Source organism: Podarcis raffonei, chromosome 2 (genome assembly GCF_027172205.1).
Source record: "Podarcis raffonei isolate rPodRaf1 chromosome 2, rPodRaf1.pri, whole genome shotgun sequence".
NCBI classification, from domain to species: Eukaryota; Metazoa; Chordata; class Lepidosauria; order Squamata; family Lacertidae; genus Podarcis; species Podarcis raffonei.
Window position 1 is genome coordinate 69,671,467 of NC_070603.1, and position 27,928 is coordinate 69,699,394.

General features: G+C 44.9%; 1 protein-coding gene across 1 annotated transcript; it reads right to left on the minus strand.

Moving 5' to 3' along the window:
- On the minus strand, positions 1 to 27,928 carry ZFYVE28 (zinc finger FYVE-type containing 28). The gene is made up of 13 exons (XM_053377241.1): positions 27,715 to 27,928; positions 12,528 to 12,668; positions 11,548 to 11,685; positions 10,536 to 10,738; positions 9,489 to 9,578; positions 8,918 to 9,007; positions 7,714 to 7,815; positions 6,923 to 7,072; positions 5,466 to 5,602; positions 3,935 to 4,048; positions 1,744 to 1,830; positions 1,149 to 1,261; positions 1 to 923 (listed from the first exon to the last, which is right to left on the minus strand). Exons 1-13 carry the CDS (start codon positions 27,754 to 27,756, stop codon positions 798 to 800), a joined length of 1,533 nt encoding a protein of 510 aa, XP_053233216.1. The 5' UTR covers positions 27,757 to 27,928; the 3' UTR covers positions 1 to 797.

Sequence of the window (27,928 nt, forward strand, 5' to 3'; positions counted from 1 at the left end):
TTAATTCAGCAAAAGTGTTTATTTTTTAGCCCAGAGAAGACAAATTGGCAACAGTAACAGATAGCATTTATTCAAGTATTCAGGAGAAGAACCAGCTCTGCCTGGTTTCAAAAAGGAGCTATAAATCTCCTGGAGAAGCTTCAAAAGCGTCTTCCACACAACAGTGTGGTAGGAGAGTTTTACAAGAAAATACATTGCATATGAAGATTGTTGAAGCCCTTAGCTGTATCAGAAGCTGGTGGGCAAAATGTCATGGCTATCCTCCACAAGGTTGCTGCTGGACTAGAGATCCTGCCTTTCAGTTCCAGTGAAAGGCTCCATAAAGCCCTTATTGCACATACACCCAAATCTAGTAATGCAACCTCAGAGATTTGTCAAAAATAAATCCACAGGACTGATGGCTATCATGGGGCTCTCCCAAAAGCCAGGCAACCAGCACCAGGCAATCCCTCCATAGGCCACAATTTACTCTAAGGAAAGAGTAATGGGGGGAAAGATGCTTTTACTGTCATTTACAAGAGCTTGCCGAAACATCTTCTACAGCAAGCTCTAGCTCCAGCCCAAGGAATCCCACTGGGAGTTTTTATATTAAACAGCAAAGATTCAATCCCCAGCTATTAAAGCCTGGCGTTCCCATCTCTTGCCCTGACCACCAAGGCCTTTGGAAAGTTCCCAGGAGCATCCTAATAAGACAAGTGTGGTTGTGCCCACAGTCCTTTGCTGACAGTACAGGCTGTTGCCACTTCCAAAGTCTTTGGTGTTTCCACAGGCACAGAAGGTGTTTGAGGCAGCTCCAATCAACTGGTATTTTTGTTAGTGGAAGGCAAGTGGGTGGTGTAGCAGTGTGTACAAATGCGGACTGGCTTCAGCTGCTTGAAGTGGGGCAGAGGCGCCAAGTGTGACGAGCAGCGAGAGCAGAAGATCTGGGGAGGAAATAAGATTGTGCGTCAAATAGAGCCGAGGGCCATGTGGTACTGCAAGCCCCACTTCACATGGAAGAGATGCGGTTGCTCTAATCCTTTGGCCAAGAAACAATAAAAAACATGACTGACCCAGTAGAGGTCCCAACAGGGACTTAGATGGCAGGCTAGTTCAATTATTGCAACCTCTCCCCATCCCTCCCATCTGGAGAGGCCATCATCGCCTACCTTGCCACAACTTCGGCAGTGGTGCCGTCGGCGAAGAAAGGTGAAAGGCACACGGCAAGCCATGCAGTGGCTGCAAGTGCTGTCTGGCACCCAGTCTGGTGGTGCTAAGGCATCTGGAAAAGAACAGAAGGGCAGTTGGGGACATGGCCATATGTCTTCTAAAGTCTGTCAGAGCCATAAAACTTCCCCCAGCTAAAATGTGTTAAGAGAATTCCGATTACAGAGAGATATATGTTTATTCAGTGACAAAGCAGAAAGTAGTTCACGAGGAGTCACAAGTCATCTGCCCAGGCACAAAGCCTCAGGAAAAGCCATGGGGCTCTAGAGTGGGGCACAGTTTGGACAACACAGCCCCTAAAATGTAAGGCAAGAGGGGGACTGTGCAGGATCTTTTGCTTACTGCAAACCAAAGAGCAAAATTCCTTTTGTCAGCAAGGCCAGCCCAGGGTCCCTGCCTGTGCATAGGAGATTCTTGAACATGGGATCAACCTTTCTTGAAGGCTTGGTAGAGTGTGAGAGAGAGAAGCTCAGACCAAATTCCCCGGGACAACAGAGATGCTCAGGAAGAGGCCTGTTTCACATTTTGGGCTCTCACCTTCTCTCCCAGTGCCTCCCCGGCTTCTGGAGCAGAGAGCACAGTCTGCCAGGTGAGAAGCTGTTGGTAGCACATGGACCTCCACCTCTGAAAAGGAAAAAAGAAAAGCTATAAGCATGCAAGTTGCTACTGCTCAAGGGAAAAGGCATCTATGCCAGGGCAAAGATACAACTGGCATAGACACCTCAGCTGTATGTTCCCATAAATGTTCCATTCATTATCCTTAAAAAAGAGGTCCAACTACATGTTACGAGGGAGACACATAATCAGACATACCCAACTTTGTTTTAAAGTGGGGAGGGAGAAAGAGGGATGATGATGCCTAAGCACCAGCCACAATGTGGTGCTTGGAGTGTGTGTTTTCTATGCTTATATGAAGAACTAAAAAGTACTCCATGTTCTTCACCTCAATATGCATCCCTATGCTCACTGGTCTAATGCACAACTGGAAGACGAAGGGGCAGGAACCTGGATTGAGCAAAGTCACGCTGCAATTAGCAGCAATCCTTTGAGCAAAGAGAATGTTTTATTGGGCTTAGAGCAAGGGTGTCATTAACAAACTCAGTTCCAGGGACTATCACACAGTACCAACATGTAGCTAAAGGAGCCCTGCTCTCATTCTGAGGTCCATTAGCCAACTGAAGTAATTAGCACAAGATAAGATATTCTTTTCAGTTGTGGTGCCGAAAATGAAATTACTTCTCAACAGACATTCATTTGGTTTCCTCTTTGCCCACAAACCCTTAAGAGTGTTCTATTTAACTTATATGCAGAATTCATCATGCGAAAGGCTGGGCTGGATGAATCCCTAGCTGTGATTAAGACTGCTGGAAGAAATATCAACAACCTCAGATATGCAGATGATACAACCTTGATGGCAGAAAGTGAAGAGGAATTAAAGAACCTTTTAATGAGGGTGAAAGAAGAGAGCGCAAAATATGGTCTGAAGCTCAACATCAAAAAAACGAAGATCATGGCCACTGGGCCCATCACCTCCTGGCAAATAGAAGGGGAAGAAATGGAGGCAGTGAGAGATTTTACTTTCTTGGGCTCCATGATCACTGCAGATGGTGACAGCAGTCACGAAATTAAGAGACGCCTGCTCCTTGGGAGAAAGGCGATGGCAAACCTAGACAGCATCTTAAAAAGCAGAGACATCACCTTGCCAACAAAGGTCTGTATAGTTAAAGCCATGGTTCTCCCAGTAGTGATGTATGGAAGTGAGAGCTGGACCATAAAGAAGGCTGATCGCCGAAGAATTGATGCTTTTGAATTATGGTGCTGGAGGAGACTCTTGAGAGTCCCATGGACTGCAAGAAGATCAAACGCATCCATTCTTAAGGAAATCAGCCCTGAGTGCTCACTGGAAGGACAGATCGTGAAGCTGAGGCTCCAATACTTTGGCCACCTCATGAGAAGAGAAGACTCCCTGGAAAAGACCCTGATGTTGGGAAAGATTGAGGGCACAAGGAGAAGAGGACGAGATGGTTGGACAGTGTTCTCGAAGCCACAAACATGAGTCTGACCAAACTGCGGGAGGCAGTGGAAGACAGGAGTGCCTGCCGTGCTCTGGTCCATGGGGTCACAAAGAGTTGGACTAACTACTAAACAATGACTAAACGACTAAACAACAAACGACTAAACAACAACAAATTGCTTATGGTAGGCTTTCCCCCCAGTGCGGCCTCTGATGAAGTTTTTTCTTTGTGGTTGCTGATATGGTTTCCACTACGCAGTTTTTGCTGCTGTTATTATTTTGCTTTTATTTTGTTTGTGAATTCTGTGATTTTTTTTTTTTTTGTAAGCCACCTCAGGTCTGATTTTAGCAGAGAGAGATAAGATATATATGTTGAGATAAATAAAGAGAAAATAATGAAACAGCCCAGAGTCCTTAAAATTTAAGTATGATTGATTTAAGTATTACAAACAGCCAACCCCAATCTGATGCCTGCTGGTCCAATAAGTTTTGGAATACAATTCCCATCTGTGACCATTAGTCATACTAATTTGGAAGACCTTAGGTTGGGGAAGGCTGCATGACAGTATAAATGACTCAGTATGTGTCACTAACATGACTGCCCAGCACTTTTAGTGGAGCAGCATTACATGTCCATGCCATACCTAGCTTCTGCACATGCAAACACTAAGGAAATGCTATGAAACCATGCACGAGTCAAGGAGTGTCACTCACGGCCAGTGTCTGTCACCTCCTGTTCCTCTGCCCGGGATGTCACAATTTTAAACACAGTCTTCAGGATGGCACGCAGATCACTTGCAAAGTTGGTTTGGAGCTGGTCTGCCACTCCTACCCAAGCACAACACAGCAATTTGAGTAATATCCATTGCACAATGGCACAAGGGCAAGAGATAAACATGTAGATTTTAGCCAACTAACACAAAAGTCCTTCCTTAGAGGGAAACAGTAGTCAACAGCTTCTAACCAAGGAATTCTTTCCATCTCAATTCTGAACCAACGGGATACTATTTTTTCACTGCTCTCTCCTGCTGAAGAGACTAATTCTCAGTTTAGGTGCTAAACCTTCGGGATTAAGGCTAGGCAAGAGAGTTCATACAGTATCTGAGCTGAACCAAAACTTACAGTTCAAAATCCTTAGGCAACATGGGGGCAATACTTGCCTGCTTTACAGGCAAGTTCTTGGGCTTCTTAGCTAATGTGTGTGAAGCACTTTCAGCTGAGTCATGCAAAATTTAAGTACTTGCCCCAATGAATATATATTTTATTAAAATGGATGCTATTCCCTAATCATGTAATAAGACAATAGCTGCCATCTTCTGAGCTATTTTTAATGGCATGTGGAACAACTTGTTCTAACTTGCCATCATATCCAGATATTACTGCTTATAGTCACTGTGATGCTTAACTAAGGAGTCGCCAACCTTTTGTGTGCTAGGCGGTACATTTGGAATTTTGAGAATTCTGCCATGAGCAGCAGTCACAGAACGGCTGTTGTGAGCAGAGGGGCATGCCACAAAATAGCTGTCACAGCTAAATGATAAGGAGAGGCGGGAGTTCAAAGTGGTGTGGGCAAGCCCATCCATCAGCCATCCTATCAATGTCGCAGGAGGAAGGCACTTAACACTAGCTACTGCTTGGGCAGAGAAGATATTTGCACCTCTCCTCTGTTCAGAACAGATGGGAGCATGAGCCTCCACTGTTGGCTTCCAAGGAAATGTGGGCATGTTAAAGGGGGAGTGTTGAAGAGGAGCTGTGCAGGGAAAGCAAACAGTCTCTTGTCAGTTGTGGATTTTTGAATGGATGCTTTACTGAGACTTTTGCATGTAGCATAAGCAGTATTGGTGGGGAATTTTATCTCAAGCCCTGCTCCCCCTAAAAGCTTATTTAATTCTAGAAAACCAACTGCTTCCTGCCAGGATCTCCTCCCCAACAGGGCAACAAGAAGCTTGTTTGGAGGTATGATCAGGTACGCCCTCCTTCCACTTGGACATATCTGTTCCTTTCCAAAATCTTGACCAGCAGGAATGGTCAGGAGTGGTAGGAATACATCCCAAACATAAGGAACACCTGTTCACTTGTCCAGTTTGTCCAAATCAGGGAATCTACAGAGGCCCGTCTGCTTATTTTTTTTAAAAAAAACTTCCCTTCTGCTGCCAACCATACACCTGCCAGCCAATGCCCCAGTTGCATTATGGGATATTGGATGATGAAGACCTCCCTTATCCAGCAAAAACAGGGTACTCACCAGAGATGCAGACAAACAGTGTGTGGATCATGTCCTCTGTAGTGGTATAACGGGCTCGCAGTTCTGCCCAACGAGCCGTCTGCGGAGCTTGTGTGTTCACTCCTGCCTTGGTGCTACTAGACCCCTGACCACGCTGCCTGTTAAGAAGAGAACAAGCAGCATTAGAATGGGTATTAAGGCGTTACTCTCTCACCTTCTGCACTCCAGTTCTTTCAAAGTTCTCCCTTCTCCCCCTCCCTCAAAAAACAACAACCACCCAAAGGCATCATCTGCCCTAAATATATGAATGCCAGGTAAGCAAATGCCAAGGGAAGGATAAGCAATATATACAGTAAATGTTCTCACATGAGCTTGGGGTCAGCTAAGATGTATGAACCCCTTCTTTCCATTTCCAAGAGACAAAAGCCACTGACTCAAACGCTGAAAGAGGTAGGGCTCTGACAAGGTTTGTCAACTACCTTGGTTCTCTCCGAAAACGTTTGAAAACCAAGGCGTGGCTTCTGATTGGCTGCAGGAGCTTCCTGCACTCAATCAGAAGCTGCATCGGATGTTCGGCTTCCAAAAAACGTTCTCAAACCAGAACACTTACTTCCGGGCTTGCAGCCTTCGGGAACCAAAACATTCGAGTCACAAGGCAGTTGAGAACCAAGGTACGACTGTACTGCCACCTAGCTGCAAAGTTTTGATTACTCCTTTACCTCTCATGTAGTCCACACTCTGCTCAAAAGCTACAAGCACTCCTGATTCCTGCAGAAGTACTGATGAACCCTTTCCATGGTCTTGATGCTGTCATGGATAACACTTTTAGTGGCTTCCACATTAAGGATTTACTGTGGAAGAGCCATGGCCTTGTTTGCTCACTTTTACAGAGCACCTACATGACACTGTCAACAAAACAAACCCTTCTTATGCTTTCCCTGTTTAGCTTTATGTCCCCCAGAACTTAAAAAACCCCCCAGAAATCCAACTTTATTTTTACTCAGCAGAAAAGCTACAAAAGAAGAAGAAGAAGAAGAGGAGTTTGGATTTGATATCCCGCCTTTCACTCCCTTTAAGGAGTCTCAAAGCGGCTAACATTCTTCTTTCCCTTCCTCCCCCACAACAAACACTCTGTGAGGTGAGTGGGGCTGAGAGACTTCAGAGAAGTGTGACTAGCCCAAGGTCACCCAGCAGCTGCATGTGGAGGAGCGGGGAAGCGAACCCGGTTCCCCAGATTACGAGACTACCGCTCTTAACCACTACACCACACTGGCTCTGATATATTGTCATTATATCAGTCTCCCCACACCACACCTAAATTGTGATCCACAATCGTGATCTGGTGCGCAGTAAAGCGGAACAGAGCAATTAATCTTTTCCACACGGACAATGGGCCCAATGAAATCAGCACACAACCTCAGATTCCAACATTTTGGGCTGAGGGCGGGTGGGTGAAGAGAAGTGGTTCTTGGTCATACCTTGGGACAGCCGAGACACGTGGTGTCGCAGCGCCTCGGAAGTCAGGAGAATCTATATCCTTGAAGGGCTGTGAATCTGTAGTGCTCTCATTCAGTACACGCTTCTCCAACATGTAAAGTTCTTCCTTGGACAACACACGCAGCAAATCCCTATAAGGGAGAAGGCTCATAAAGGAGGCATCTAGGGAAACAAGACACTGAAATTGCCCTAAAAGAACAGACTGGATAACCCAGCTCTCACGTAGTACCCTGGAAGGAAGGTCAGATCTACTCTCGTTATGGTAGGGCTTCAGTGCAATGTGGAAACCAAGCTCGCAAAAAGGAGCTCATGCCCCACACACCATGTGCAAATGCATATAATTTGTACCCCCTGATGAGGCAACCTGCTGCTGCATCTCTCCCCCAGCACGCACACAAACTCTGATCATGTATCCAGAACATCTTGCTTCATCCTCTGTTAACTGTATGTCTGATTACAGGAGAAGGACACCACTAACATTTATGCAATAATTTCCATTTAACTGAGGGTAGATCAAACATCAGCAAAGTTATGCAGTAGAATACTTATTGGATTGTGCAGCTTCAGACTGCAGGGTGGCAGGGATTGCATTTTTCAAATGAGCTATATTAGCCCTTCCCGTGACTGCACTAAAGCACCACAGTCAGGTGATTTTGCTGAACACGTAGCTTGGGTTCTTAACACAAACCCCTCCACAAAGACCCAGACTCTTCTTAACCTGGTGAAGTTCCAGTTGAGTTCCTGTGCAACAGCTGCTTTTATAGACACTCACCTGATTTTTCTAAGCAAGACGTAAAAGGGGCTAAAGACTCTGGATATCTCCTCAGGCCTCCGCTCCAAATTGAGGGGTCCATCTGGGTAGATCAGAAGACCACTGTGTATGGGGCAAAGAAATAAAACAAAACACACAGGTAGGCTTGGATTTCCTGATCTACTGCTGCTATGTATGTTTTTCCTAATACATTAATTATTATTGGAGGTGGGGGGTTTTCCCCAAAATGCGAGAACTTTCAAAATAATAATGGGTAAAGATTAATGGGAATTGCTCTTTCGTCATATCGTTTGGGCAGATAATTCTCAAAATGAAAGCTGTGACACTGTAGTAAACCTTGTCCAAGTTTCCTTTTTAAATTTCTTTTCCAAGATAGCAAAATTTCCCTAACTTTAAATTACTTCTTTGGTTAGTTAACGGATGTGCATAATTCAGCTCCGATGCCACTGCTCTGCCTATATTTTTTGCCCACCACTCTCTAAATTCCTACTAACAGCTATGTTTCCCAAGGAGCTTTCAGTGTGTTACCCACGTTGAAGGGGAAACTCAAAAATAACACAGCCACTTACTGCTGAGATGGGGACATAGTACCGTACTTTGAAGAACCACCATGAGTGGAATTTGACAAGACAAAAGCTGGTGGGAAAGGGCCACTTGCAAATACCTCAGGCAGTAAGATCTAAAGGAGCAACAGCTGGCTTTGGGAAAGTCATCCCACACCGAGTAGTCACACACACCGAGAATAGGCAGGGAGGATGGCCATTTGGAGAGAGGGACAGTCCAAAAGTTTTAAATACAGCACAAGCAAGCAATCTTTCCAACTGCATGAGCCAGAGCAGTGGTGGGCAACTTTTGGGGGTGTCACATCCTCCCCACCACCATGCAGACACACATGAGAGACGGGGAGAGGAACATGTTTGGACTGCCAAGATGCCATTGCACATCTTCCTGCTGCCCAGAAGATTGGCAAGAGCCGAGGAACTTATAGATGTGTAGCTGATTTATGTACCATGAAGGAAGAAGTAAAATGAGAGACCTCCTTTTAGACAAATGTGACTTGCCCCAGTTTCTTCTGTTAAAAATGCACACCTGTCTTGACAGCTTTGACAGCTATAATTGCCAGATTGAACATTCCACATGTCTCGAGTTTATCGAGCTACCGGGCTCCATACTCAACCAAAAGATGACAGGTAAAACCACATACCTGATAATGGCCAGGCGGGGAATGGTGAACATCAGCTGCGGTTCATACCCATCAATCGTCTCCTGAGTCAAGTAGCCAAGTTTCAGAGCTCTAGATGAGCGAGGGAGAGAAGGGGCAGGAAATGAGGAAGGAAGGCGTGGGCAGAAGTCAAAATCCCTAGTCCAAGTAGATAATTATCCTAGACCTCACTTGAGCCAAGCTTCCCACATCAAAAAGGAGCACTGGCTGGTCTGCGTCATAAGGTTTTGTAGAGACCCATCTTTGTGCCCAGGTCTTCTCTGATCCATAAAACAAGACCCTGCTTATTATGCTTTAATCTCTTGATTTTTTAAAACATGTTTTTATTCTACTGCTTTGTTGGTTCTGGAAAATGATTGTATTTTAAAAAAATGATACTGTTTGTATTTTATGTTGTATGTTTCCAAGAAATATAAAAAACATAAAGCCGTTTATAAATACATCTAAACAAATAAAATAAAAACAATAAAATAAGATGAATGTTCATTCTATTGGAGAGGTAGATAGTGCTTGCCCAAGGATCTTTCCAAGCCACAGAGTGCAAAATCCTCACCTAGCCACAGTTTCACAGAAGAGCACAACAATCTCCTGCTGCCTATAGATTTCTTCGGGTGACTTCACCGAGACTAAGGATGACACGTAACTGGAAAAGAGAAACAAGCTTTGAAACCCAGCTTAGCCACCACTCTCAGCACCTACCTTGCATACAAGACCAAGACATAGCCCTAATTTTCTGGTCTCCCTTTGAAACTCACACTTTGGCAGCATAAACTTCAGAAGGCAGCAGTGGTCCTTTCCAGAGATTCCCCTTGCTGGCCAGTCACTACTTTTATTGGTTCTGGCCAGGTTGTTTTTTAGCATCTTTTCATTTTCATATTTAAAAAGCAGCTGTTAGAAGTTCCCTCCTCTTCTGTCCACATTGAACCACTTTCTGCTCCTTAGCTTAATCCACTGCATTGCCTAAAAAGGTCAGCCTATGGACATGCCCAATTCCTTAAAGCGAAATAATGTACACAAAACATGAACACCATTGTTGAAATATCTGCAATGGCTGCCCATCTACTACTGAAACAAGCTTAAGGTCCTTGTGATAACTCACAAAGCCCCAAACAACTTAGGTCCAGGGCACATTTGGGACCACCTAAACCCTTATATCCCAACTTGATCACTGAGATCACCTGCAGGAGTGCTGCTGGTTGTTCCCCCACGTTGGTGACACACATTTGACATCGACACAAAAGAGACTTTGGTGCGATCTGCCTAGTCCTGTGGAATGCTCTGCCAGCACCTTCTGTTTCAACCTTTAAATGCCTGCTGAAAACTATTTTATTCCACCAGGCTTATGCAGACAATTAAGAATGCATATTTCCATAACAGTCAGTTGATGCTCTCTGATTTTAATTTTTTAATGAGTTTTTATTATGTATCATTATTATTGTACACTGCCTTGAACCTTTGCATGATAGAGTGGTATATAAATATTTGTTATAAAGCAAAAATAGTCAGAATGTAAGACCCCTACTGGATGAGCCTGGAGACCTATCTAGTTATACAGCTGCCAATCAGATGCCTCTGAGAAGCAGGTTTGCTCAGCACCCACCTCAGCTCAAACTCAGCAAAGAGCATATCAAAACGAATCAATGCCCTGCGGATAGGCTCTGAATAGGGTCCAGGTTGGTTCAGGCTTTGTTCCCGGAGTACCGTCCGCACCAACTCCAAGCTGCACAGCAGATCCTTGGCCAGAGGTCGCAGCCGTATCCCATCTGCTTCGTCCACATCAATGTAGGTGCGTGCCATCAAACACTGGAGGGAAGAAGAGTTTGAATTTGGATTTGATATCCCGCTTTTATCACTACCCGTAGGAGTCTCAAAGCGGCTAACATTCTCCTTTCCCTTCCTCCCCCACAACAAACACTCTGTGAGGTGAGTGAGGCTGACTTCGGAGAAGTGTGACTAGCCCAAGGTCAGCCAGCAGCTGCAGCTGCAGGTGGAGGAGCGGGGAAGCAAACCCAGTTCACCAGATTACGAGTCTACCACTCTTAACCACTACACCACACTGGAAGGAATAGTGACAGTTCAGGAACACTCTGTGTCCTTTGACCGCCTCTCCCGCCATATCACACAAGCTATTTCAGGGCTGGGATGAGCCGCCCAGCAACTGCCAAAGCCTAACTCCAGGAACAGAACCACATTACATCCCAATGAAGCAAGCAAAATTCCCAAGCGCACAGCAATCATCTACTCAGGTGAGCCAGAAAAATCACAGCTAAAGGAATCCAGCTTGTGAGTAATGAAAGAGGAAAAGGAGAAGATGATGACACTAGATGCACAAGGCGTTAGGAGTTTCCCCTATTCCAGCTGTTCATGTTTGCAGCCTAAAATGGAGCTGTATTCAAGAACAGAACATACAAAGAGTAGTTGAATGTTCTAGTCCGCCAAATCAGGTGGCACAGTGGGTGCGGCTGTTAACCAGAAGTTTGGTGGTTTGAGCCCACCCAAGGACGGCTAGGGGCTGGATTCCTGCATTGAACAGGGTTGGACTAGATGGCCCCCATGGCCCCGTCCAACTCTACAGCTCAATGATTGCATGAAATCCCTCCCGCATGGCTCACCTCAGCAGCAAACAGCATGTGGTTTCGGAGATTGTCCACGAGGAGGTCTTCGGGGAATTTGATGACATAGTCGCGACCATGACGCTCCTTGGGGATACACTCATCCATAATTCGCTCTATGATGGACAGCAGTTCGGTCTAGGAGAATGGGTAGAGTGGTTGTTACCTTCAAACACAAGGACATTCTGGAGACACCAAATGAGCTGGTAAGGCAGGAAGCCAGGTCTTCCCATAAAATTACTGATGGGTCAGGGTAGATTTTGGCATTTCCATTGCCAAACATCTCAGCCAGAAATGGAACTCAGCGGTGAGGATTTAGCAAGAGAAAACACACTGTTCTGTATTCTGTGTTGATCGGAAGAGGTGAAAATTGGGGGAGAGGGGGACCTCAGACTGCAGCCGCTCCATATTCCAAGAGTGACCCACATTTTTTCCCCTGCCACAGGAAATTTACTCTTAAAATAGGAGGAGGAAATCATTTGCCTTTAAAAAACAACAATAGCCAACCCCAAATGCACACAAGCACTGAGGGAGCACTACACTCTGGAAGATTGCAGTGTATAATCTCCATCTTGATCCTTGCCAGTCAGAGGCATGCCATGTGAACTGAAGCAGCCAGGGACTGCAGACCATGTACTTTGGAAAGAATCTCCAAAGGAGGGTGCAATGCGGGTCTTGCCATCTCCTAATTGGAGTATATGTGCATTTAAAGTGAGATGATGAGTAGGAAGGGGAAGCAAAATCCCTCGTTGCACTTCCCCATTGGAAATCTCTTATTTTGAGTTGTGTGCTGGGTTTCGCCCCCCCCCCAGCCAAGGTTGCTTTTGGTCCTGGAGTTTCCCCAAGCAAACAGCTAGAAGTGTGTCTGTCTGTGTGTGTGTGTCAGCTACCGCCACCTATCAATGCTGTGCTTTGAAGTGCCACCCTCCCTCCCCTTCTGATCATCACGTCTGGTTTGGCCCTTAAAGAGAATGCCTTACCTGACTAAGGTGCAGCTGATTTAATAGAACCAGGTATTGCTGAGGATCTGTCTCTACATCCAGACAGTTGATCTCCGTCACCACTTGGGTCACTCGCTCATCGGCATAGAAAAACTGTGACAGTAACCTCGGATCGGAGCGCTGAATAGAGATAAGAAAGCATGGTTTATTCACAGCTCATCCCTATGAGGCAATGCTGGTACTCATGAACAGAAGTTGAGGTAGTAAACTGGTTTCTGAATGATACCATTTCAGATCGCAGGTGGGGGAAATTACATGACTGAATGTGCTTCACTGCGAGGGGAGGGGGAGAGGTCCCTCTGTGAAGAAAACTAGATGATGTTGATGATGATACCCCTACCATCTGACTGGGTTGCTACAACCACTCTGGGTTTAGTCTAGCTTTTTCCCTGATGTATGTTTTAAATAAACAGTAAATGCAAGATTATTTTTGCAATGGAGGGACGTTCAGTCATGTGAGGTGCTACTTGCATTCCAAAATGGTACAGTCCAGAAACAGGTTTACTACTACATCTTCTGTGTATGAAAATTAGGCCTCAGCTTTGATGCAACTTCTTGTGTTCCCTTTCAGAAACTGCTTTGAATAGCTCTAAGAACATAAATACATAAAGATTTTGAAGATGAGTATCTATTGGCAGAAGACATGGTAAGGATTAAGACCCTATTTTCTACAAGATTTAGATCAGTGGAAAGATATGAACTAAAAAGAGCAACGCTAGATCAGACCAAGGGCCCATCACCCAGTAGCCTGCCAGTTTTCAACAGACGCTTCTGAGAAGCCCAGGCATAGTGCCTCTGGTTTAACTTACCAGTCGTAGTTAACACCCATTTACAAACTCGTCCTGCACACATTTACCTAATCCGCTTTAAAGCCATCTAACCCTGCAGCTATCACCACACCTTGTGGCAGCATGTTCCATAAGTTAATTATATGTTGTGTTACGTGAAGCCATCTATTTCAAGTTCCTAGACACCACCAAAATCACATTTCAGGCACCTGGGGGGAAGCAACTTTGCATCCAGTCATTACATACATACAACCATATGCCATTAAGTAACATCTTTTGCAGAGTTTGGGCACAAAAGGCAGTACTTGAATTGTTGTATCCAGCCAGATTGCAAGGATTTAGGTCAAGAATAAAACAAACAAACAAACAGAGGGCCTTCCAGTTCACCAAAGCGCTCAGGCACGCACCCCAGGCCTGTTCTATGCTATTTGTTTTTGGGAACAATGATAAATCTTATGAAAGAGGAACGACCCTCTAGGCTTAAGATGCCAATTCCTGACAGGTGGATTCTAAGCTTAATTGTGGCAAATAACAAATGAGAAAAATGGTATCTAAAAGATGGGGGGGGGCAAGACAAGAAAAATCAAGGAGAGTTCACAGGGTTCCCACAATTGTAACTTTGTCTATTCATACGTAAGTTCTGCTGAATGCAATATGGTTTACTCCCTGATTAGGATTGCAGCCTTAGGACTTATCCACACTAACCTTTCCTCTGCTCTTTCCAGGCATGGTCCACGCTTTAAAACTCTGAGCACCCTTTCCCCCCACCCCCCCTGGATCTTTATCTACAGAAACCTGCTCTTTAAAGCTATATTTGAGCAAATGGCAATCCGCAGAAAACCCAAACTGACAGTTGTTCTGATTGGGCACTAAAGAGCGGGGAAAGCTATGGGGCAACAATCACCACCACCACGCTCAGACATGGACCTGTGTCTGGAAAGAGCGGGACAAAAGGTACTGTAGTTTTCCGTGTATAAGACGATTGTTATTATTATTTTAAAATGATAAAAATTGGGGGTCATCTTATACACGGATAGTGCAGAGGGGGGGGACGAGCGATTTGGTGGCAGCCGCGAGCAGGATACTGTGAGCGGTGGTCAGTCGGGTGAGCGATTGTCGGCAATCCCACCAAAAAAAGCCCAACAACTGTGGGCAACCTCCCCCCAAGCTTAACAACTCTGGGCAATCTCCCCCCATTTCCTTAATTTGGAGTCCCGAAAAATAGAGGTCTTATACAGGGGGGCGTGTTATACACGGAAAAATGTGGTAAGTGTGGATGAGCCCTAAGTCCACAACATAGTCCACAGGTCCTTTGCAATGGGACTCTCTGTATCCTCCTCTCAAGCTGTTTTTAACCCCTCAAGCATGCTCTGGGACTCTGAGAGTAACATGGCATAGACCTGCCTCTTTCAGTGTGAAGAAAGCACCAGATGACCTTGGAACAAACAAAGGATGTCTGTATTAGAAACCCAAACAATTTTTAAATGGGATCACCCATCTTGGCTTCTTCTGATGAATGTGATTCTAAAGGGGGTGCTGAAGCTTCTCAATCCCTTATGTTCTTTCAGACGGCATGTGAAAGGCTAAGCTAGGCAGAGTGGAAATCTGTGTAGGCTAATTATTGAAGTCCAGGAAACTTATTTGCAGGACTGTCCTTCAGATCAATGCCATGCAATTGCATACTCTGCCAAACAGAAACCGCTGGCAAAGGCAACAGTAACATGCCCAAGATTATCCCCACTCAAATGCAGCCTAGTCAGCACATTTGAGTAAATTAACCTTGGGACCAAGCCAGAAGTCTCAAGCTATTGCTTTGAAGCTGCTAGAGACAAGCAACTTGTGCTAAAGAGAAGTGTCTCTGCATTTGCCTCCCCCTTTTTGACAATTTAGAAAGCGAGAGGGAGACTTTGGCTAAAGGCCTTTCAGCAGAGGCTGTATAGGGATGCTTCAGCAGCACCCCACACTGAGTAGGGGGCTGGATTACTTGACTTCAAAGCTCCCTTTCAACTCATAAGAACATCAGAAGAGCCTGCTGGATCATCTAGTCAGTGAGCCAGTGGCCCATCTAGTCCAGCATCCTGTTCCCACACTGGCCAGCCAGATGTCTGTGGGAAATATGCAATCAGGATCCAAGTACAAGAGCAGTCTTCCCTCCGGCGGTTTCCAGCAACTGGTCTTCAGAAGCATTGCTGATTCTGACTAGGGGGGCAGAGTATAGCCATCATGGCTAATGGCCCTTGACAGCCTTGTCCTCCATGAATTTGTCCAATCTTCCTTTAAAGCCATCCAAGTTGGTGGCCATCAACACCTCCTGCCAGAGTAAATGCCATTTTTTAATTATGCATTGTATGTATAAGTACTTTTATGCTGTTCTAGCTCCATGCCATGTGCAAAATTTATTAATGTATTTTTATTTAAGATTTTCTTGGTTTACAAAAGTATGTGCAATGTCTCTCTCTCTCTCTTTTCCCCAAGTAACTTTTTTACAGATCAGTTTCATTTGTTGAGACATTAGGAAGAAAAGGGGGAAATAGGTGGCAGCAGGGAGAGATGAGTGGGAGTGGGGTCGGTGGCGATGTTTCTATTTTACTTAATATATGTGGGGTTTTGTGTCAGCGTCGCTTGTGCAGGTTCTCTGCTGTTCCCATGTGCAAATTTATAAGCTTTTATTATGTTATCTCTCTCTCTTACCTTTTCTCTAACCCAAATGTGGCAACCTTTCCTCTTAAGGAGTTGCTCCACCCCAATCATTATGGTTGCCCTTTTCTGAAATAAAAAATCCTCCTTCTGTGACTGAATCACTGTGCAGGCTGCCCTAACTGTCCACCCCTGGCTCCACTGAGTGGGAGGATTACTAACGGGTCACATTCAAAGGCTCATGATCTCCACCTTTGTGACAAACAGGATAATGACAGAGTTTGGAAAGGTTTCCCAAAGCCCCTCAAGTCACGAGCAAGCATCTTTATCTACTTCCGGCATATAATGACAGAGGCTTGTGCCTGAGCAAGTCCATGTCACAAATGAACCTTCGGGGAAGGGTGAGGTACGGTGGATCAATTGCTTATTGCTGCTGCTGTTATATTCTTATAGAAAATACATTGGCCTGTTCTAAGATTATTTTCAGTTTATGCACTTCTGTCTTGAGATCCTCAGGCCTATAAATATGATACAAAAATAAATAAAAATAGGCAAGTCATCTAGAGCAGTGGTTCCCAATTAGCCAAGTACTGCAGACCCCCTGTTTTTCAAAAGTCGAGCTGTGAACCCCCAACTTTTGAAAATGTTGATATCTCTATGGTAGTTTTTGTTATGTGAATGGTGTCACGGATCCCCTGGGTGGGTTGTGCGGACCCCCTGGGATCTATGGGTTATCAATTGGGAACCACTGATTTAGAGAAGTGCCACAGCACTGCCACTTGGCTGCTTTTGACTAAACCAACTACTCCGGAACTGCCACCCTTTAAGCATGTACAGAAACTAGTTCATGAACCGAACCCAGCTCAGGCCTTCAGACTGATCAAGGGGCAGACAGAATGCCAAGGGCAGACCATTTATTGCCAGTCAGAAACTGGCATGACGTTGTGGTTAGATTTTCTGCTCTGTAAATGAGGCAGCGCACACACCTATGCATATACAGAGCTGGGCTCACAGATTACCTAGTGACGGAGTTCTCTGTAAGGATCTTCACCCCCAGTGGGAACAAAAGGCATGCCAGGACACAAAAGCTAGGATGGGGGGGCCCAAGGACTGTAGGAGTAGATTATCTGTCAGAATCTCTTGGTGCAAGCATATCACCAGAACCAGGCAATCACAGCCAAGAGGCCAGCCAACCAACTCCTCTGCTCATGAAAGAGCTATATGGGCACTTGGAGAGAGGGTCTTGCCCAGCAATGGTTAAAAGAATAAAGCTCACATCCTCAGAGTACAACAAGGCCAGTTCAGTGGCATTTAACAACAGAACCTTTCCTGCAGTAACTCCTCGGCTAGAGAATTTTGCCTAGTGCCTAACATGTGGTCTTTTAAACACCAAGTAAGGACCTTCCCCCGCCCCCTGGCTTTTCAGTTTTTAAAACATGGTTGAGCACTTTCTAGACCTTGTTGCTGCTTTTATTTGGATGCTATTTCTGATTTTATGTTCATATTACATTGTTATATTTTATGGGTTTGGAATATTGTAAACCACAAAGAGAACTGAGCGTTGATGGGTGGTATAAAAATCCTGCAAATCAGGGGGTGGGGAAGACCTTTGGACCTCCAGAAGGTGCTCCCATCAGACTTGTCAAGTATGCTTGAAAGCCAGGGATGATGGGAGTTGCAGTTCAGCAACAGCTGGAGGGTGATAGGTTCCCCACACCTGCTGAATTATTTTTTGTTTTAATTACACTTTCTTGCAAGTTGTATGCCACTTTCCTCCAGCCCCACCCTCCTGTGCAAAACCAATAGTGAAACACTAGCTGTTGCACACCCACCACAGAAAGGCTATCTTCTGCCCCACAGTGCAATGCTGTACAACTGGCAAAGGATGAAGGCATTCCTCATTATGGTATCCTTCAGAATGGTCACCATTCCTTACCATTCACCATAGCAGCTAGGGCTAATAGGAATTGTCGTCCCAAACATCTTGGAGGGAGTCTAGTTGGGAAAGGCTGTTCTAGAGATAACATTAAAACCACTGAATTTTCTAAAAGTTATTTTTTCTCTGGAAAGGCCTTCAGAGGTTGCCACACAGGTATACTAGCAGACTTGTTCACCACGAATCTCCTTTTCTGTCGCCAATCTGTTGTTGTTGTGGTGGTGGTGGTTGGCATTCGACACAAACAAATACTGCACGGCCAGATGGGAAAGGCCATAAGAAACCAATTTCAAGCTGGGTCAGAGATTCTCATAAACAGGTGTGACGTGGAAACGCTCCCAAACAGCTGACTCTGTGCAGTGGCTTTTGTGCAGAGTTAACACAAGATGAAATCATGCAGCCATCTCAGGATGTGCACAGCCTTGCGGCATGAAGTCATATACACACACCTCTCTCAGGTATGCTGGGAGGGCAGGAAGCTCTCACAAAGAAGACGTTAATCTCGGGAGCACAAACATCGCTATGCTGTACCTCCACCAATCACACCGTCAGCTGCCTCCACCCAAGTCAAGCCATAATTTGCTGGTGAAGCAGCTAAGGCATAGCAGTTTACACCAAGAACCAAAGAAACAGCACGTTCTGAAGCGGGTGGGGGAGACATGAGCCAGCCGTGACTGGGCTCCCATTAGGAGTCTTACACAGATTTTTCTTCCTGAGACCCTAGCTAGGCCTGTCATTAGCTCACTTGGTGCCTCAGTTCCTCAAATGTTGCAAGGTTTTGGTGATCAGAAACTGAGCTCCAAAAACCACTGTTTCTGTTGTTGGAAGGAATAATTTTCTAGGCCAAATCCTCCAGCTGAGGAACAACGGAAAGCAGAAGCAGCTGCCATGCCCCAAGAGGAATGACACCTTCACAATACTGCCCAGCAGAGCTTCTCTGGGTGGTGTGTGGCATCCAGCCAGGCCAGCAATGCATATGTTGAAAACCTTTGGAGGCCTGCAAAAACTTGTTTGCAAAGCATTATTAAAATACCTCTGATCGGCATCAACTTAGATGCTGCGTTGACCACAGTGCCCAGGACTATGTTCAGAGCACTGTCAATTCAGGCGCTTGGCAGGACTTGCTCTACCTGCCATTTGTTCAATTCTTGCCCCTCCTCTACCTCATTCGATCAGGCAGGAGTGGGCTGACTGGCTGGGTTCAGGGGAAGTGCCTCTTTGTGAGAGGTGGCGGTTGCTTCTGAAAAGGTCTCCCAGAACTCTTGACGATTAAGCTGGTCACATACACACGAGTAGGTGGTTGTTATGCAACCCCAAACACTCTCGGATGACCTCAGTTTTCCAGTTTAATTACTGTTTGGTTTCCAGTCTGGTTTTGGAAAGGAAAGTGCTTTGGTGACCCTGATGGGTGACCTATACCAGGAGGACAGGAAGAGACCTTGCTCCCTATAGGTCTGTTTTCCCCACTGCCTCTGCTGCTTCTGGCTGCATGGATGAGCAGCACAGGGGAGACTGAGGGTGACGCATGTGCTAGGTTTCAACCTCTTCTCCTTGTGAACTCTCTCCCCAGCTGCTGATCTGGTCTGTGGAAAACAGCTGAGGAGCAGAGAAGAGGAGGCATGGCTGCAGGATCCTACTGCTTACAGCTTGTAGGTTTTCATACTGAGAGAGGTGAGCCCTTGTGCATGTGAATGGGGAATGTCATGCGGGTTTGGCCTCATTCACTGCAGCCAGAAGTGACCCCTAGGCTGAAAGCAAATCCTCACCCCTGCTATACAGCAGTGTTCTTCAAGGACTGCTTGCTCCCACATGAACATGCATGCATGCAGAGATGACCTTGTATTAATAGCCTGTTTCTTCCCAGCTCAGTTACGGATGTATCTTGATTTAATAACTATTTGTTGTTTGCTCATTTTAAACATATGTTGAAACTATTACTTTTACTGTGAGTCCCTCCATGAAACTGTGGGAGGTTGGAGAGCATATTTAAAGTGAATGAATGAATGAATGAATGAATGAATAAATAAATAAGAAAGGCAAATAAAGAGGATTTCTTCCCCTTCCCTTATCTTTCTGGATCTCTCTTGGCCAACACTTACTCCAAATCCACTGCCTTCTTACCATCAAAATGTAAGCCACAGAATAATGCAGCAGTTTAGAACTTCTCCAGAGATTACTACTGTCTGGTGGTCAGCTCTGCTCCTCTCTTTGACCACCAATCCCTCTAGTTGGAGATCATCTCAACCGCAGGACAGACACACCCATAGCCTGTTTCGCCAAGCACTGGACTTGCAGTGACCTGTACAACCAGACCATCAATTTTAGCCAACACAGTCTCTTCCCAGTCACCCACAGAATCTCTTCTTCTTCATACATCGTCCTACTTCCTGTGCCAGTCACAGAAATGTGTGAAGGCATGACACAAGGAAAGTTGGTTGTCCTGGCTATGAAAACTTGGAGAAAACCCAGCAGCATTAATCATCTCTTTCTCTCGCCACCTCCAATACTGAACCACCAAGAGAGAGAATTCAAACGCGTGATCAGCAGGTTCCGAGTAACAATAATTACTTGAGTTCAACAACAAAGGAAAACTATGGGAAGGAGATAATGAATCAAACCTTATGTAATATGCAAAATGCTGAAAATTGTATCATATGCCAACATGGCTCAATGGTATAGCACATACTCTGCATACAAAAAGTCCCAGATTCCAATCTCTGGCATCTCCAGTCAGGGTTGAGAAAGACCTGTGCTTGAAACCTTGGGAAGTCAGTACGTAGGCCATGTGCAGGGTGGGGCTAATCCTATGGCCCTCCCAACGTTGTTGGTCTACAACTCTTATTACCCCTAACCATTGGCCATGCTGGCTGGAGCTGATGGCAAGTAGATCCAACAGCATCTGGAGGGCCACACTTTGGCCCAGGATTGTCTACACCAGGGCTGACTAGAGAACCAATGGTCTGAGTCACAGTGTAAAGCAGTTCCTACATACCTATAGATCAGCAAGACTCATATGGATAACAGCAGTACCATGTGCAATTCATTAGCAGAGTAATTAGGGTGAAAATCCAACACACACCCCAAATTCATTAGGACTCACTTCTAAATAGACTTGGTTAGGATTGCATTATAAATTACATGCTTATTCCACAGTAGCAACTGGACCATATTGTGTTAGCAAACACAAAGCACATTACTGGAAGACATGGCGGAAGACTTAAAAACCAGTGTGAAGGCAGACGTGCTTAGCAATATGTGAGTAATCTTGCTTCCATGCAAACATCACAATGACAACCTGTTTTCTCTTCCTGATGGATTTATACTAGACATAAATATACAGGCTTGTTTTATTCAAAATAAGTTGTATCCAAGTAGTCTGTTCAGACAGCACCTACAGATAATTATTACCAAATCTTGAAATACTGGAGAAAAGCCAAGAGACACTCATGCCAATGTTTGAAGAGGACAAGAGAAAGGGCAAGGATTACTATAACGTAATTATTTAGCCCAGTGCCAATCCAATGAAAGAGCAATCAAGGGAGCCAAATGATTTCAAAGAGCAAAAAGATCAGATCAATGTTTTGCAGGGAAAGGGTTCTTGTTAAACAAACCCTATTTTAACCTTTTGCTGATATTACAGGTTTAATTGTAAAATGATACCAAGTTAAATGGCCTTGCTAGAACATCTGGAAGATATTGGCTCCCGAGGTTTTTACTGAAGCCCAAGCTAATGAAATGCTGTCTCTCTTTGGAATGGACTTACAGTTCCAACCTAGAGGTGAAGCTGCAGGCTTCTGGGTAATGATGCTCCGCAACACCCAAACTCCCTCCCCCAAGTTCTCTGTAAATAGCATTGGACTCTGACGCCATCTCTTGTGTTGCACCGAGCTTTGGAACAGAGAGAACCTTCTCTGACCACTGATCTGTCTAGCTGCAGCTCATCACAATCACAAGATCAACACACTCGTTGGTGGTTTCAACACAAAAGCTTTCCTCTACTCTCCGCCCTCAAGTCCTCTGGTATGGGCAGAAAACTTGAGAGGGCTGGAGGTGGTTCTCTTGTTTCATGTTTGGCTTTGGAGTAGGCAGAAGCCACACGAATCTTAACACTACTTCAACCTGCTCTGGAAACCAACTTGCTATGAGATAACACCCCTTTATACCTCTCCTTAAAGTGTTTTGTATGAGCACAAGATTTAGAGAAGGCCTTGCGGTGACCACAAGTAATGTCTGGCTAATGAGCAAAACAAAAACTTGTGGGACCCTGTAAACAGGACATTGTGATGTACCATCATACTGACTAGTAACAGACAGGCAATCGGATCCACAAGATCTGTGCAAACCACAGAGTATGCAGTCAGGATAGCAGAAAGTGGTGTTGATCCACCATTAAAAGAGAGAAAGAGAGATGTATGCTTAAGACATTTGACTTAAAAGTACAAAGGAAGTTGCCTTGTATTAAGTCCATGTAGCTTAGTGTTGTCTACACTGATTGGCAGTGGCTCTCCAAGGTTTCAGGCGGGAGGCATTTCCAGCCCAACATGGAAACACCAAGGATTGAACCTGGGACCTTCTGTGTGCAAATCGAGGAGAAGCAAAGAGTTATGTGGGGCAAGAAAGAATTTGTGGCTAACCAATAAAGGTGGCTGACAGCTTTAAGGAGGAAATCACTATCAAAAGATAGTGTTCCTAGAAAAATCATCAGTTCAGGGTCCAGCTTCCTGTTAATTTTAAAAGACATACCAAATGCAGCATAAAAATCATTAGTGAGGAAGTTTTTAGACTACACTAATTACAGCCTGATTCTCTCCGCTGTGATCATGTATTAAAATAATATTCCATAGTTGTTTACTTATGTATTCATTAATTCACACCCAGCTCCATATCTTCTGAACCCATTTCCTGTTGTATTTGCTGCGATTTTCTGTCCTATTTTTTTCAAATAAATTTCTTCCACACTTTTTCCATTCTTTTTCCAAGAAAAGCTTTAATAAAACCTTATTTTTAAAAAGTAATTACAGACTGATTGTATGCAGATTCAGAAGTCTCTTTATGTTCTACAGGACTTGCTCCCAGGTGAGTGAGTATAGCGTTACAGATTTGCAGCAATGTGGCAAGTTAATGCAAGGAAACCTTAGCAAATAATGAATATTCTGAGTATGTAACTGACTGGGCAAGAAATATAAGGGCAAGAAATCCAACACATAGAATCATAGAATTGTAGAGTTGGAAGGGACCCTAAGATTAAGAATTTTGTGCTCTATGGACTGAGCTATCTGCTATCAACAACCCAATCCAAGTGGCTACAAAAGGAGACGCTGCTTTTTAGGCCACCCTAAAATAAAGTTGTGATATTTATTTACATTGTTGATAGCATGTTTGAATCATCTGCTCCTTCTGGGGCTCCTATACTAAAAGTACATTTTGCGTTAGCATGCAATGGGCCATGGTGAGCCACCTGGGCTCTCTCTCCAGGGATGCTTAAATGGAAGAGTTAGTTTTCAACAACAGTTCTGCAGTTGTGTACTTGGCTAGCTATCGTGGCATACGCAGGTAGGCTATTGGAACTGCTCTCTTAAAGCACAGGAGCGCAGCCCATGGCTCCTGTGTGAATTAGAGCGGGCATGGCTGGCTCTAGTCACCCCCACTGGCATTCAGCCCCCCCCAACTGTATGTGGCTGTTCAAGACAAAAAATGTTGCCTATCTCTGAACTACAGAGCTGCGCAAAGATCAACAAGATGCAAGCTTTATCTTTCGAACCAGGGGAGTTCAACTGTCACTCACAAGTGACAATTATGCCCCACTTGTTATTCCCCCTCACACACCCTGTTTTGCAATGTGACAAATTAATGCAAGGAAACACGCTCCTTTTCAAAATGCCAGCAATACGCTATTCCCTAAATTCTATTAAGACAGATTGGTCAAGGATAGACGTACGTAACAGATGTTGAATAAACTGGCCTGTGGCCTTCACATTCACTGTCCGCAGAGTTGAACAAATAAATATGACCCTACCACGAGAGAATCAGAGTTCTCTTGGCTCTCCCACAGCTGACAAGCAGGTGAACTGAAGCTTCTCTGTAATGCTACAACGAAGTCAACAAATGACCACACACACAAAGTCTTTATACCGATTTGCCTTTTTATCAATTCTTTATGATACATTTTTCATTCACTCTTGAGAATGTGGATAAGGGCAAGCAAGAGGGGGTGATTCATTGCTGTTTAGGAAAAAAAAGTTGGCCAATAATAAAAAGTTACCTAATGTGATTATGAAATATCTGAAAAGGAACAGAAAAGCAATAATAGGATTCATGAGCAACTATTGTCACTGGTAAGCAGCTAACTGCTATTTTTGGTTCCTTCTGGATAAACAGCCAACAATAAAAAAAACAAGAACTGGATTTTCAAGAGTTCATAGCTACTGGATGTATGAGTCCTGCCAGCCACAGGAATGTTCTCTTTCAAAAAAAATTTCCAAACAATCATGAGCAGTTGGGTCACAAAAATGTTTGTTTGTTTGTTTGTTTGTTTGTTTGTTTTAACTATGGCTTAGTTCTTACCAATGTGTTAACACGCATCTGCACTGGAACACATCATGTTTGAATGTTCCTCACCAAAAATAAAAAATCCCTGCATGTAAAAAACTAAGAATTCAGCGTGATGGCTAGTTTTCTATGTGAAATGTGTGTGGTTTCCCCCCCAAGTTGAGGAGCATTCACAGCATAATTCTATGCATATCTACTCAGAAGTAAGTCTCACTGAATTCAATGGGACTTACTCCCAGGTAAGGGTGTACACAGGAATATAGTATGGGCAAAATGGCTTTTAAAAAATAAATATGCCCTTCAATCTCAGCCCCAGCAATTGAACAGCAAGGCCTTAAAATCAGCTTCATATTACAGTGGTATCTCAGGTTAAGAACTTAATTCGTTCTGGAGGTCCATTCTTAACCTGAAACTGTTCTTTACCTGAAGCACCACTTTAGCTAATGGGGCCTCCTGCTGCCGCCGCGCCGCTGGAGCACAATTTCTGTTGTCATCCTGAAGAAAAGTTATTAACCCGAGGTAATATTTCTGGGTTAGCGGAGTCTGTAACCTGAAGCGTATGTAACCTGAAGCGTATGTAACCCAAGGTACCACTGTATTTCTGGGTCAGCGGAGTCTGTAACCTGAAGTGTCTGTAACCCGAGATACCACTATAGTAGCATAAGAGGAAACTAAGCACCTTGTACTAAAAGCAAGACCTACAGGTTTTCTCTTCTCAATGCTTAGATTTGAACCCATATGCACTATATTCTTTGTACGTCACCATTGTTGCAACATTTATTTATTTCACAATATTTATATCCCACTTGACTGTAATAAAACCTCAAAGCGATTTACAACACACTGTACTGTTCATAGAGTATGACGAATGGATCAGATAGTCGTTTCACCTACCTAGTTTAGTATGCAATCTCTGACTTTAAGTGTCAAAAAAATAAAAAAATATAAATGAACTATATAAAATAGTCTCTTCCTTTCTCCCTGAAACATGCCAGTCACTTGACCCCCACATTAGAGGGTGGATTAATTCCCAAAGTAGCCTTCACACCTATTCCCCAAATCTGCTGGCATTTTATTATTCCTGCTCCAAGTAATCTAGTCTCACACATACCGTAACTGTCAAAATCCATTTGAATGCTGCTCTACTTTAGGCCTCAAACAAGTTCTGAGGCAGAGAATTCCACAACACATTTTTACTTTTATCAGCAAATTGTAGGCTGTAATCCATACCTCTTTGCTCCTATTGCCAATTATTGTTTTGCTTATATAAAATAATAACTCTCTCAATCATAAAGTGGGTTTTTTAGCTCTGCCCCTAAAACATTGATGGAGAAACAGTGACTTTTTCCTTCCTAGAATACATGGTGGTTTAGAAAATTAAAGCTCATCCAGCGCAGTAAGTTTAGTGTCAACCAGCTGAGCTATCTAGCACACAACATAAACCTAGGTTTATTCCCTAGAGTAGAGCTAGCAACCCCGGTTCTGTTTACTAATTACACCTTGGTATATGCTTGGCTGAGTGAAATATGAGTCATAAACAAGTCAGCAGGAAGTCAACCCCCTGCCAGCCAATAGATGACACCGATCCCTGTAGAGCCAGTTGCATCCACCCACAAACTTCAGTTTCACCCTTGCAAAGAAGTGATGGCACAACACCTATTTACACACAAACTTCAGGCTCTCAGTTCCATCCACAACTGGCCCAGATCTCCCTCTCCTAAACAAGTGGTATGGGGCAGCTGTGTTTGGCCACAAGGTCTGGCCTACAAGCCCCCTCCCCCATGGACTAAAATAAAGTGAGACTAAAATACTTTCATTTAGCATAGGGTTTGGCTGACTCCTAAAACCTGCTATCAGTTACCACACAGCTGGTTTTTCACTGTGCTTATTGGTCTGTTTTGGCTTTAATCTCTCCTGTTGCTGGCTGTTTTGAGCAGCTTTTTAACGTGTTAGAAAGGCAGGAGATGAGTGTTTTCAGCAATACATACCTTGATCTGTCACATAAACCCTTTTCTTTACCCATATGAAATGTATGTCTCCATTATGGTAGTCACGGACCTGGATGAAAACTCTAGAAGAAATCCTTAGAGCAAACCTAACCAGTACAGAGACGCTGTGGGGGATCTTCTAGTGCCACTACTGGCAGAAGGTGACAGACAGGAAAAAAGTAGAACATCACAAACCCACATGCTTACCCTGGAGCTTAGAAACAGCATGCCATCTACGTACAGAAGAAGGTGAATTATTTGAAGGGCTGACACACAGGTGGAGCAAATTTGATTTGTTGCTTGGTTCGGGGAGGACCCAAAGCAATGGGTTCAAGTTACAAGGAAGGGGATTTCTCAACATTAGGAAGAAGTGCTTGATGGTATGAGCAGTTCTCTAGCAGAACAGGCTGTTTAAAAGCTGGTGGGCTTTCCTAATGAGGTGTTTAAGCAGAGGCTGAATGAAGGATGCTATTGAACTGGGTTTCCTGCTTGGGAAGGAAGGGGTTGGACTAGATGATATCGGAGATCCCCTCTTGCAAGACTGGGATTCTAGGAAAGTCGAGAAAGAAGCCACCCCACCCCGCACCACAGAGCTCTTGACTGCCAAAGACAACAGCCACTGAAGGGATCAAGGTCTCCACACCTCTAAGGTCTTAAGGCTCCAGGTTTACCGGCAGGCGAGAGTACAAAGTGGCGGTAGACGAATGAAGAAACAGATACAAAGGCGTAAACAAAGACACACCTGTGTACACTTATGTCATTCCCGAAGAGCTACAACATCAAAGGCTCCTATACTCAGCAAATCACTACCACGCATTGAAACTCTCATTTCACCCCCAAGCGGGTATTGGAAAGGTGGGGGGGGGCTCATTCTTAACACCCTTTTACCACCCAGTTTGTGAAGGCAGCTGGGAGCGGGGCGTTTTAAGAAGTTGGAGACTAACTCAGCTGTAATCCTCGACCCTGATTTGGCAGCGTCCGCGTGATCAGGATCGCTGCCGCGAAAGAGAAGCAACTCCCGAGGAGTCCGAATTAAAACGGAGGATTCCCTTCGGAGCCTTAGAGCGAAAAGCGAGGTGGGTCGCGGACGGGACGCGGGGAGCGAAGACAGAGGCGCGAGAAGCCCCCCCCCCGAAACATGCCGAGAAGAGAAAAAGGAGCCCTCACCGGGCCTAGCCCACAGACAGTGAGAAAGAAACCGAGCGCGAGCCCGTCGGGGAGCCCGTCCCGGGCTGGGAAGAGCCCCTTCTCGGAGCCCCCCTCCTCACCTTGGGTCTATGCAGCCATCTGCGGACGGCGGCGGGCAGCATGGCTCGAGCTCGGTGCGCGGCGGCGGCGGCGGCGGGAGAAAGCGCTCTGGCTCCAGCAGACACACCTGAGCCGTCTGCGCTCCGCCGCCTGCGCCTGGGGCTGCCCTTTGGCGCCTCCCCGGGGCGGGTCGAGGCGGGGCTTCGGGCTCCCGGAGCGGGACATGGGAGCACC